At 33.8% G+C, this 13,100-nt stretch overlaps 1 protein-coding gene across 3 annotated transcripts in view; it reads right to left on the bottom strand.

Annotated features, from left to right (window-relative positions):
• The window catches only part of IL1RAPL2 (interleukin 1 receptor accessory protein like 2), a 1,155,228-nt gene that overhangs the window by 268,323 nt on the left and 873,805 nt on the right, over positions 1 to 13,100 (bottom strand). For all 3 annotated transcript variants that reach the window (XM_027053379.2, XM_053201494.1, XM_053201495.1), the window contains one exon: positions 10,490 to 10,564. In XM_027053379.2, the coding sequence (XP_026909180.1) occupies positions 10,490 to 10,564 (75 nt within the window). The remainder of the gene's footprint in view (positions 1 to 10,489; positions 10,565 to 13,100) is intronic.

Genomic DNA, 13,100 nt, shown 5'->3' with positions numbered 1-13,100 from the left:
GTAGAGGCTAAAGTCTGGGATTGTGATGCCTCCTGCTTTGGTCTTCTTCAATATTACTTTTGCTATTCAGGGTCTTTTGTGGGTCCATACAAATTTTAGGATTGCTTGTTGTAGCTTCAAGAAGAATGCTGGTGCAATTTTGATTGGGATTGCATTAAATGTGTAGATTGCTTTGGGAAGTATTGACATTTTAACAATATTTATTCTTCCAAACCATGAGCACGGAACGTTTTTCCATTTCTTTGTATCTTCTTCAACTTCCTTCGTAGGCTTTCTATAGTTTTCAGCATACAGATCTTTGACATCTTTGGTTAGGTTTATTCCTAGGTATTTTATGCTTCTTGGGGCAATTGTGAATGAGATCAGTTTTTTATTTGCCTTTCTGGTGCTTCATTAATAGTGTATAAGAATGCAACTGATTTCTGTACATTAATTTTGTATCCTGCGACGTTGCTGAATTCATGTGTCAGTTCTAGAAGACCTTTGCTGGGGTCTGTCGAGTTTTCCATGTAAAGTATCATGTCATCTACAAAAAGTAAAAGCCTGACTTCATCTTTGCCAATTTTGATGCCTTTGATTTCCTTTTGTTGTCTGATTGCTGATGCTACAACTTCCAACACTATGTTAAACAACAGCGGTGAGAGTGGACATCTCTGTCGTGTTCATGATCTCAGGGGTAAAGCTCTCAGTTTTTCCCCATTGAGGATGATATTAGCTGTGGGCTTTTCATAATTGGCTTTGATGATGTTCAAGTATGTTCCTTCTATCCCGACTTTCATGAGGGTTTTTATTAGGAAAGAATGCTGAATTTTGTCAAATGATTTTTCTGCATCGATTGACAAGATCATATGGTTCTTTCCTTTTCTTTTATTGATGTGATGTTCACATTGATTGATTTGCGAATGTTGAACCAGCCCTGCATCCCAGGAATGAATCCCACTTGATCACGGTGAATAATTCTTTTTACATGCTGTTGAATTCGGTTTGCTAGTGTCTTTTTGAGAAATTTTGTATCCATATTCATCAGGGATATTGGCCTGTAGTTCTCTTTTTTTACTGGGTCTCTGTCTGGTTTAGGAATCAAAGTAATTGTGGCTTCATAGAATGAGGCCGGAAGTTTTCCTTCCCTTTATATTTTTTGGAACAGCTTGAGAAGGATAGGTATTATCTCTGCTTTAAATGTCTGGTAGAATTCCCCAGGGAAGCCACCTGGTCCTGGGCTCTTCTTTTTGGGAGATTTTTGATAACGGATTCAATTTCTTTTCTGGTTATTGGTCTTTTCAAGTTTTCTATTTCTTCCTGTTTGAGTTTTGGAAGTGTGTGGGTGTTTAGGCATTTGTCCATTTCTCCCAGGTTGTCCAGTTTGTTGGCATATAATTGTTTTCATAGTATTCCCTGATCATTGCTTGTATTTCTGAGGGATTGCTTGTAATAATTCCATTTTCATTCATGATTTTATCTATTTGGGTGCTCTCCCTTTTCTTTTTGAGAAGCCTGGCTAGAGGTTTATCAATTTTGTCTATTTTTTCAAAAAAACAACTCTTGGTTTCATTGATCTGCCCTACAGTTTTTTAGATTCTATATTGTTTATTTCTGCTCTGATCTTTATTATTTCTCTTCTTCTGCTGGTTTTGGAGTGTCTTTGCTGTTCTGCTTCTATTTCCTTTAGGTGTGTTGTTAGATTTTGTATTTGGGATTTTTCTTGTTTCTTGAGATAGGCCTGGATTGCAATGTATTTTCCTCTCAGGACTGCCTTCACTGTCTGCAGCTTTTGAATTGTTTGCCACTTGAAAAAGTGTTTTGGCCTGAGTTCCAAAGGTAACAAAAAATCAAAATAATGCTCTCTTGCTCATTTTTTCCATTGAATCAATTCACACTGACTACTCTTTTAACTTATTCATAGAATCCACTCACTTTCTGTCCAAAAGTCTGTTTAAAAAAAAAAAAAAACAAGCAGAAGAAGCAAGCCCACAGTGCAAGAAGACTGAGTAAAGTATAGATTTCACATTAATGGGTCTTATGGGTAAGTGTTAAGAGTGCCAACTTAGGCCTCACTCACTTCTTATAAATTGCTTACTAACTTGGGTAAGTTATATGACTTCTCTGAGCCCAATTTCCCCATTTAAAAATGAATCATAGACCTTTCTCCAAAGGAGACATAAAATGTCAAATAACCACATCAAGTCATGTTCAGTATCATTAGCTATTACCATCGGGGAAATGCAAATCAAATCCACAATGAGATACCACTACATACTATTAGCATAAATATTATTTTAAAAAATGGAAAATAACAAGTTTTGGTGAGTATGTGAGGAAATTAGAATGCTTGTGCATTTCTCCTGAAATCTAAAATGATGCAACTGCTTTGGGAAAAAAATGTGGCAGTTCCTTAAAAGGTTAAATATAGAGTGACCATTTAACTCAACAATTTATTGTAGGCATACACCCCAAAATTATAACGTATGCTCATATTAAAAATATACAGTAATGTGTATAGCAGAATTATTTATAAGAGTCAAAGAGTGGAACCAAAATGTCCTTCGACTGATGAACAGTTGAATAAAAGGTGGTATATCCATTCAATAGAATATTATTTGGCAATAAAAAGGGATGATACAGCTATATGTTTGAATCTTGAGAACAATATGCTAAGTGTAAGAAGACATCCAGCAGATAAAACATATTGTATGATTCCATTTATATTAAATGTCCAGAAGAGGGAAATATATAGATATATAAATCTGATCAGTGGTTGCTTGGAGCTGGAGGTGAGGGTGGTGGTGGAAGACTGGAAAGTGACTGCTAATGGGTATGGAGTTTATTTTGGGGATGTTGCAATGTTATGAAATTGATTGAGGTGATGGCTGCATAACTGTGCATGTACTAGCAAACTGAATTTAACAATACATTAAAGGAATTATTCACCATGATAGAGTGAGGTTTATTTCTGGGATGCAGGACTGGTTCAATATCTGCAAATCAATCAACATGATGCATCACATTAATCAAAGAAAGGATGAGAACCACATGATCCTTACAATAGATGCAGGAAAGGCATTTGACAAAATACAGCATCCTTTCTTGATAAAAGCCTCAAGAATGTATGGATAGAAGGAACCTACTCTGAGATCATAAAGGCTATATATTAAAGACCCACAGCTAATATCTTCAATAGGGAAAAATTGAGAGCTTTCCCCCTGAGGTCAGGAATGTCCACGACAGGCATGTCCACTCTCAACATTGTTGTTCAACATAGCGTTGGAAGTCCTAGCCTCAGCAATCGGACTACATAAAGAAATAAAAGGCATTCAAATCAGCAAGGAAGAAGTCAAACTTTCATTCTTTGCAGACAACATAATAGTCTATGTGGAAAACCCAAAAAATCCCCACGAAAAAGCTGCTAGAACTGATACATGGATTTGGCAAAGTTGCAGGATATAAAATCAATGAACAGAAATCTGTGGCATTTCTATACACCAATAATGGAGCAGCAGGAAGAGAAATCTAGGAATCAATCCCGTTTACAATCACACCAAAAACCACAAAATAGCTAGGAATAAACATAACCAAAGATGTAAAAGATCTGTAGGCTGAAAACTATAGAAAGCTTATGAAAGAAATTGAAGAAGGCACAAAGAAATGGAAAAACATTCCATGCTCATGGATTGGGAGAACACATATTGTTAAAATGTTGATACTACCCAAAGCAATCTACATATTCAATGCAATGTATTAGAAACGACTGAATGTATGATTTAAGTGGATCATTTTATGGCATATGAACAATACCTTAATAATGCTTTTTAAAAATGGACAAATAGTTCCATCTATTTCATAGACTTATTCAGAAAATTAAATGACATAATCTATTACAATATTTAGTACAGAATTTAGCATCTTTTAAACTATCAATATTACTAAGTAGTATTAATAAAAATAATACTAAATATTATTTTAACAATTATTATTAGTAGATCTATTATTAAATGATAGTAAATATTATTATAACAATAATTATTATTAGTTGTAGAGCTATTGTTAAATAACTATTATTTTATATAGTTAAGTATATAATATAGTTATTAATATTATTACAATATCTCTATTAGAGTAATAGTTTTTTTTTTGTATCTAATTTGAGGCCTAGATAATCTTAACATAGTCATTATGCTATAATAAAAATAACATAACTTTTGAGTCAGACAAATCAGATCGAACTTCCATTTCTGCCACTTACTAAATATATAGCCTAAAGAAAGTAATTTTATCTGTCTGAAGCTGAATTTCTTTTTCCGCAAAATAATTCAACAATACCTACTACTACTTTGGGCTCTTTTTTAATTTAAAGTTTAGTTAATATACAGTGTAATATTGGGTTCAGAAGTAGAATTCAGTGATTCATCACTTACATACAACACTCAGTGCTCATCACAAGTGACTTTGGGCTCTTATGAGGAATAAAGTTTTATTCCTCTCATGAGGAATAAAACAGTGTATGTACAAATGCATATTGTAGTGCCTAACACGTAATGAATTTTCAAATAATTTTGTTTCCATATGTGTAAAATAATGCTTTTAGCATTAATGAAGTGTGATGAGATACTTTCAAACTTATATTAAACCTCATGGGACATAAACTTCAGCAATGCCCCAAAACCGCAATACATGCATAGAGGTCTGGTCAGCAACAACATTATTCCTAAAATATTAATAATCAACTTGTCACATTACAGACAAATATTTTGTAAACTGTTAGCTTTCTTTCTATTCTTAAGTACAACTAAGTTATAGAAACTAAGACAAAGTAAACCAGTGTAAGTCTCAAGCACTACTATGGCAACCAACTTATAGGGGAAAAGGCTTGGCCCAGATTTTCCAAAGTTATAAATAATGCACATGGTGTACATTTTGGGTAGTAAAACTTTTTTCAGTTTAGGATGGCCCATGCTACTAAGCTCGTGTATGTTATTCTGAAGAAATAGATCTTTAGGAAACAGCTCATTAACCCTAGAATGCCTACAAGGAAGAGTGAATGCTGCCATGAACCAGCTCCAACTACGTGTGTGAAGAAAGCTGAGTGAGCTCGTGAAACCCATCTTTTTGCTTTCCAAAGTCTTCACTTATTCCAGATTAAATGAAGATCTTCAAGGAATTATTTGAAGGTAAAAGGGTAAGAAGAGTATATAAAAACACAAAGAATCAAGGGGTGCCTGGGTGGCTCAGTCTGTTGAGTGTCCAACTTCGGCTCAGGTCATGATCTCACCGCTCATGAGTTCAAGCCCCGCGTTGGTTTCTGACAGTTCAGAGCCTGGAGACTGCTTCAGATTCTGTGTCTTGCTCTCTCTCTGCCCCTCCATCACTCATGTTCTGTCTCTCTCTCTCTCAAGAATAAATAAAACTTTATAAAAAATTTTAAAAAAACACAAAGAATTCAAAAAATCCCTTGCTCCCACCATTATACCCACAATGCATATATCAAATCATGACTCAAGCTAATGAAATTATCACGTATTGCTATTTATATTGATAGTAATTCTGGCTTCACATTTTCACTCAATTAGTTGTGACTTGCTTGGGATTGTGTTTCTATGATAACTTTAGAAAGAGTTGACTAATTTTGCTAAACTGAAGAGATGCAAGTGTATCATAAGTTTCCATTTTTAATATTGCCATATTGAAGCAAATGGTGGATAATTTATTACTTCATAACATTATATATTTTATAATTTTTAATTTCTTTCAAATAAATTTAGTAATTGGTTTAAGGTTACAGAGATATATCATTATATTGAGTAACAGAGTATAGAACTGTTAATTTATGAGGTCTTCCCACAAAAATAGTCATTCTCCCTTTTCCCATCTCTGTTTGACAGTTATCATATTGCATTGTAATTCTGCATACACATCTGTCTTTCCCACTAGACTGAAAATACCTTAAGGCCAAAAACCTTATTTTATTCACCTCTAGATCCCCAGGATCTAACATAGTGTTTGGCATCTGTTAAGAACTCAAAAACTGTTTCTATTTAAATAAAGTTTTAAAAAGATAGATTTGGTTGAACAGCTAATTTCCTGTTTTAAGGGTTCAATTAGTTACTCATTTTTGCCTTGTAGTCCTGCGTATTGCATTAACTAATATATTTTGCTTTATACTCTTGTAGAGCCTTTTACAGTGTTCTCTTCGGGGACCTAATACAATTTTCAGTAGAAACTGATATGCTGGTGAAATCGATTTCTGATGAAGATTAACACTCCTTTATACACAAAGAAAGTTTGATCCAGTAGCACATAACACAGCCATGAAATATGAATTTGAATAGCTTATAAAAATAAAATAAATTCTGAATGACAATAGAAGAGAAATAAAGAGATTCTTTCATACTGGATCAGATTCATCTAAAGATGACTATCCGGCCTTTTGAAACATCTGACTTATTCAATTAGTTTGAACTGTTCCATGGGTCTGAGTTTTTCTGATATACTTTAGGCCCCCAAACCTCCTTTTTGACTCTTTGACACAAAAAGATAAACTAAACAGTGTTTATATGTATTTTCTGCATGACATTGGGTTATTTTAAGTCTTAGGAAATTTCCAAAAAAAAAGTTATCATCAATGAGAAGAACAGGTTATATTTCCAAGTTTACCTTCAATTGCAATTAGATGTCAGATCTCAAATCTTTTCATCCGCATTTATTCATGGCTTTTTCAAAGGTTCTAGGAGTCTGTTACAATTTGTAAAGCATGCATTCGGGTTCTAAAAAAATAAGCAGTGCCTAAAGAATGATTTACCTAGCATTTCAAGTAGGGCACATTTTGCAATGATGTTTCAATACTTTGGTATTAAAATGTAATATGAATTAATATCATTTAATGCACTGTTATTTTTTCTTAGAAAAAATGAAAATATATTTCTTTTCAACTGCCAAAAAAAAAGAATTAGCGCTGGTATAGTAAAGGTTTATTTATCAAATTTAAAGCTAAATTTACCTTCACAGTAAGAAAATAAATGGGAGATGATAGGACAAAATTGAATTTTTTTTGTGTTTTGTATATTGCTTTTGTCTTTATATTTCATACATTACCACAGTCTGCTTTAGCAGAATAGGTTTGCTTTGTGAGAGCACTAGTTTTCATATTATTTTGTTAAAAATGTGTTTATCATCTCAAAATGTATGGCTATTTGGTTAAGATTAATCTTCTTTCAGCATTACAATGTGAATAAAATTTAATAACAACCAAACTGTCATCACTATGTCAGCAAAAAGTGTGTAAATTTCTATAACATTGTGGATGACTAATGGATTACTCTATAGAAAAGAGAAAGTTTAGATGTTTATTTTCCTCTAGAGACACAACAAAATATCTGTACTGATGCCAATCCATGAACAAAAGAAGTATTCATTTCTACTGAAAAATTCCATTTACTGGATTGCCTTTACAGATATGTAGAACTGAAAACTGAGTGTAATTCTCAAAGAAACACATAAATAATAATTCATGACTATGTTTTCTAAAACTATCCTGAAGCTGGCACTTAAGCATTTCCCTCAATATGTCTCATTTTGTATAAAATGCCTGCATGGGATTCTTGTCTATGGGGAAAATGGAACTTACAATTCTTTAGAGAAAATTAATGTATGTTCTAGGTATCTACTGTTGTTTAACAAACTACCTAATTTACTGTAGCATAACAACTGTTTTATTTGCTCATAACTTTTTGGGTTAGAAACATCAGAACAGTTTACCTTAATGGTTTCTCCCTGAACTACATGGCATAAGCCAGGGTAGTTGGGGCTACAGGATCCACTTTCAATATGGCTTCTTCATTTACCAGTCTCTATGTTCACTGGCCTCTCTTTCTTCAAATGATGCCCCATCCTCTAGGGCCTCTCCATGTGGCTTGAGCTTTTCATAGCATGGTAGTTTCAGAGAAGACCAGGCCCTGAAGAGAAGCTTCAAGGTTTCTTTTGACCCAGCCTCCAAACTCCCAGAATATCATTTTTATCATACTCTTTTGATCAAGCATATCCCTAAGGCCATCTTAGGTTCAAGGGAAGGGGGATGATAACATGTTTAAATGGTAAGAGTAACAAAAAGTCTATGGTGAACTTTAATCTAATAGAATGTTGTCTCAGATGTTAGGTACTGACTGAGATTGGGGAAACCTAAACTTGGTAATGTGCTAGGCTGTTTGAATTGGATTGTTGTATTCTTTTGTAGTTCTAGTTTTAATTCTAATTTGAGGATGTCTAAAGCTTAATTTGTTTGATAAACTTAAAAAAATAAAGTAAAATTATTTCCAAAAGTTTTCATGATCTTACTGAAATCTGAAAATTTTCCAGATATAGAGAGGGATGTCCAATCAACCCAATTATCTTTCTCTCTTTTCTACACCTGGGATTTCTAAAGATTCTGACTGCAGAGCTCCCACTGACACTGAGGAGTAAGTACTCTTAACATCACTTTGCTATTGAGGCATAAGAGTAACTTACAAAATAACTTCCAGTTGTGAATAAATGGTGCTAAATAAATATATGGAAAGTTAAAATCACTTAAAATTAACTAGTTATGTGCTTTTTGAAATGCCAAAGATATGGTTTAACTGATTTTGTTTTCCTTTCCATGAATTACATGGTTGCTTTAGCATTTCAGAGAAGCAGCCTTTCTGGGATGAAAAATGGGCAGGTCTCCATCTTTCTGTCAATAAAGTTGTCTCCAAGTTGTGTCACAAATTAAAACCTGAAATGTTCAGCCTTTCAACTATTGAAAACAAATTACTTTAGTAATTTTACATGGTTGTGTTGGTGGTGGGTTATATTGGCATATATACCTATGTTGGAATATGCATTTATACCAAGCACATATCTTAGAGATGTCCTAAATAGCACATACAAATTCTGTACCCAGTGAATCTCAATGAAATGTACTCCTTACAATGGTCTCTCTCCTTGCTTAAGAAAAGTACTCATCTAACATTTTTTGTTAAAGCTCGACTAATAGCAGAGGAAAATGAAGTATCGACTCATGGGCCACAAAGACGAAATTTGAAATAGTTGTTTGAATTTTTATTTCTACTCTATAATATATAAGTTTTCATATAAAAGGCATTATCCACTTAAATCTTCATGAAAACTTATGATATAAGGCTAACCTATGGCTTCATGTAACTCCTGGCAAACCACAGAGTACAACTTGAGGTATTTTTATCCCAGTATTGATGGAAAGATGTAAGCAAAAATTACTGAGGGTGTGTGTCAGTCCATCTAGATTTGGCTTTAACAAAATGTAATGATTCTTCAAAATAATACAAGTGGTGGGGGGAGAACCATATTCTAATACTTCAACATTATCTACAAAATATTCACTACTATTTCCACAATCCATTCTTAATAACATATTTCTTTTCTTTTTTCATGTTTTTGTTTGTTTTAAAATACTTAATTTTGGTACTCCTACTGGTATGCTGCATTAACTACAATGTACTATAATTATTTTTAGAAAAATGAACAAGTTCTTAGGAATATAATTTTTTTCTCACCTATTCTCAAGATAGGTGAGCCTCTAATAATCCAAATTGAATCGGAAAGATCAAAAATTGAGTAAAAAACATTACAAAGTGGATGAAATTGTGACTAATTTTTCTTCCCTGGTTATATAATTGGTAGGTACCACTACACTCACAGGTTTCAATAAATCATATTCTCGAAATAAACCCAATACACTTCCAGTATATTTACTCAGTTGCCTTACTTAGAACTGAAGCAATAGAATTAAACCCTAGGTGGATGAAAGCTCACAAATGTTAAAGTACATGGTTTAGAGTAAAGGCCATGGTATGAAGAGATACTAATAGGCCTCTGAGTCTCAAGTTCACAGTTCTTGAAATATAAGGCTTACTGGTAGAGGACTCAAATATAAGGCTCAACACCTTGTGTCTTTATTTGAGACTGCAGTAAAATATTAGCACCAATAAATCAACTTGTTACTTTTACCAACACCAGATATTCATAAATCCTCAGGATCTCAACCTAAAAATAAGTTTTAAATGGCCCTGTAGTGTACCATTGGAAATAATATTATCAAATCATTTTACAAGTTGTACTGAGGGGCTCTTTTATTTTAAAAAGTGCTATTCTCCAAGAGTTAATGTTCTCTAAATGAAAATTTTTGGCTAACAAGCATGAAAAGTTTTTTGTACTGGTTACCAATGCATGACACCTATGAATCAATCAATCACAGAGTTAAAAAGCTCTGTCCTATAGCACATTTAATACCTAGTGGAACCAATTAGTATTACAATTCCTTGATGCAATTCAAACTCATTTCCTTAAACTATTAAACTGAATTCCAGGGTTATAAATGAGCAGATACAAATTTATTTGCATGTAATAACAGTGGCAATAAACCTTTTCTGGTTCATGTAATTTTCCCCATCTGTTAACAGAGAGCAAGTTTAGGATCTATTATTCCCAGAAAGGGACTTACCCAGCTGGACATCTATAACACTTGGCTGATTCTCCATGGGGAACAATGGCTTGGGAGGCTTGTCTGTGAGTAAAGCTAGAAGAGAAAATGAAAGAAGGTAATGGAAAAATTGAGATAAATTGCAGGATAAGAAAGATCCTATTGTGAATGATATTTAATGTTTGTAGACTTGATGGTGTGTAAACACTTATTAGACAGCGTTCATACTTGAGTTGTTACTCTATCCATACAATATCCATTTCCCAGCACATTTAGAACACCATTAATTCACTGTAAATAGGTCATTTCAACAGCTACACTTTCAAACAAGATCAAACAAATGGACTATTTTGAGTGCTTTTTATAAGCTTGTAAGTAAATAAACATATATTTTAAATATATAATCAGATAAACATTAAATCTTCATTTGTACTTTGTGTTGTTAAATATCCTTAATGAAATACAACCCTAATAGACATTTTTAATAGACCTCTGAATCATGCCCCATTCTTCACTCAGCCTCTGAAACAATATAATAAAACACCAGTACCTTCATTAGGATAATGAATAAAAATGCTGATTGAGTAACTTTTGTCCACTAGTCTTGTGCCAAATGTTAAGGAAGAAGGAATTAAAGCCTTTATATTTACCCTCAATTTATAATCTAGGACTATCAAACTGAATTAGCACACCAAAAGAAAGGAATAATAGAACAATGACTACCACCTAATGACAGATTGTATCATTTGAGCCATAAGACTGTGGTAAAGGAATGGAGAAGGGAGAGACCAAAATTAGCTGGCAGAGTTGGGGAAAGTTTTATGAAGGGAATGGGTTTCCATGTAGACCTTAAGGAATGGAAAAGATTTGGAAATGTAGAGAGTAAGGAAGAAGAAATTCAGGAAAAATTAACACAAACCAAGGAAGAGAGGTAGAACTTAGCAAGCATAATGTGACTAGAGGAAAATGATCTGGTGAGAAGGAGCTGGGTGGGGTACAGTGAAGAGCAAGTTGTTCATGATGGAGAATAATTAGAGCTCAATTCTGGAGGATCATGAGAAACATGCAGAGGAATTTGGACATGATGTAGTAAACTACAAGACCATTGAAAATTCGTGGAACAGCAACAAAAGACTCAAGGTAAGTGTTATCTAAAGATGATTGACTTCCTATATAGGATGGATTAGAGGAGACAAAAACAGCTAAGAGGATGCAGTAATAACACAGTAGTAGGGAGGATGAAGAGTCATCAGTGGTGGAATCTAGGGAAATTTTTAAAAAGGCAAATTTGAAGGGCACCTAGAAGAAAGAAATGAGAGGACTTGGAACACAAATACAAAATGGTTTATGACAAAGCTTATATCAAGCTATTATTTATATCCTGAATTCTTTTTAACTGCTTCCATATTTATGACTTGCTTCAACTGTCCAACTAAACTCTTACCTATTAAAGGGAAATGGTTTATATGTCTTTGTAATTCACAAGAGACAGAATAGAGCTGGGCATATGAGATAAGCATTAAGCCATCATTAATTGACTGGCAATGGAATTCCCTATTGACATAAGGGAAGTTCATCTCATTTAGAAGAGAATAAGAAACAAAAGTTGATCACATGACAGGTAAGGTTAGGAAAACATAAATTTGGTCAGATTTCCAAAATAGTGGTTGATAACAAAGTGCACTTAGAAATTCACTGAGAAAGGAGCTTTACATTACATCAGCTTCATCTTTCTGATATCCAAACTGCTTGAAATGGGAAAATTTTAGTGAATTGTTCTTATTTTTCCAACAAATTTTTATTGATGGACTACAACACATCTTGTCCTTATAGAATCAAATGTACTTTTCTAACTTGGCACAAAAATAGACACATAGATCAATAGAACAGACTAGAATACCCAGAAATTAACCCACAACTATATGGTCAATTAATCTTTGACAAAGCAGGAAAAAATATCCAATGGGAAAAAGACAGTCTGTTCAACATATGGTGCTGGGAAAACTGGATAGCAGCATGCAAGGGATGAGACTGGACGACCTATACCATACACAAATATAAATCCAAAACGGTTTAAAAACCTAAATGTGAGAACTGAAAACATCAAAATCCTAGAGGAGAACAAAGGCAGTAAGCTCTTTAACATCAGCCATAGCAACTTCTTTCTAGATCTGTCTCCTGAGGCAAGGGAAACAAAAGTAAAAATAAACTATTGGGGGGTACATGGGTAGCTCAGTTGGTTAAGCCTCCGATTTCAGTTCAGGTCATGATCTCAGTTTGTGGATTCAAGCCCCATGGTGGGCTTTGTGTTGACAGAGTGAAGTCTGCTTCCAATTCTGTCTCCCTCTCTTTCTGCCCCTCCCCACTCATGCACACACACACACACACACACACACACACACAACACACACACACACACACACACACTCACACTCTCCCTATCTCTCTCAAAAATAAACATTAAGAAAATATAAATAAATAAATAAATAAATAAATAAATAAATAAATAAAGTATTGGGACTTAAAGAAAAAAAAAAAAACTTCCCAGTGAAGGAAATAATCAAGGAAACTAAAAAGCAACCTACAGAATGGGAGAAGGTATTTGCAAATGACATATCTGATAACAGGTTAG

This window comes from Acinonyx jubatus, chromosome X (genome assembly GCF_027475565.1).
Source record: "Acinonyx jubatus isolate Ajub_Pintada_27869175 chromosome X, VMU_Ajub_asm_v1.0, whole genome shotgun sequence".
Lineage (NCBI taxonomy): Eukaryota > Metazoa > Chordata > Mammalia > Carnivora > Felidae > Acinonyx > Acinonyx jubatus.
The sequence above is the reverse complement of the archived record's forward strand: the minus strand, read 5'-3'. Positions and strand labels throughout refer to the sequence as shown.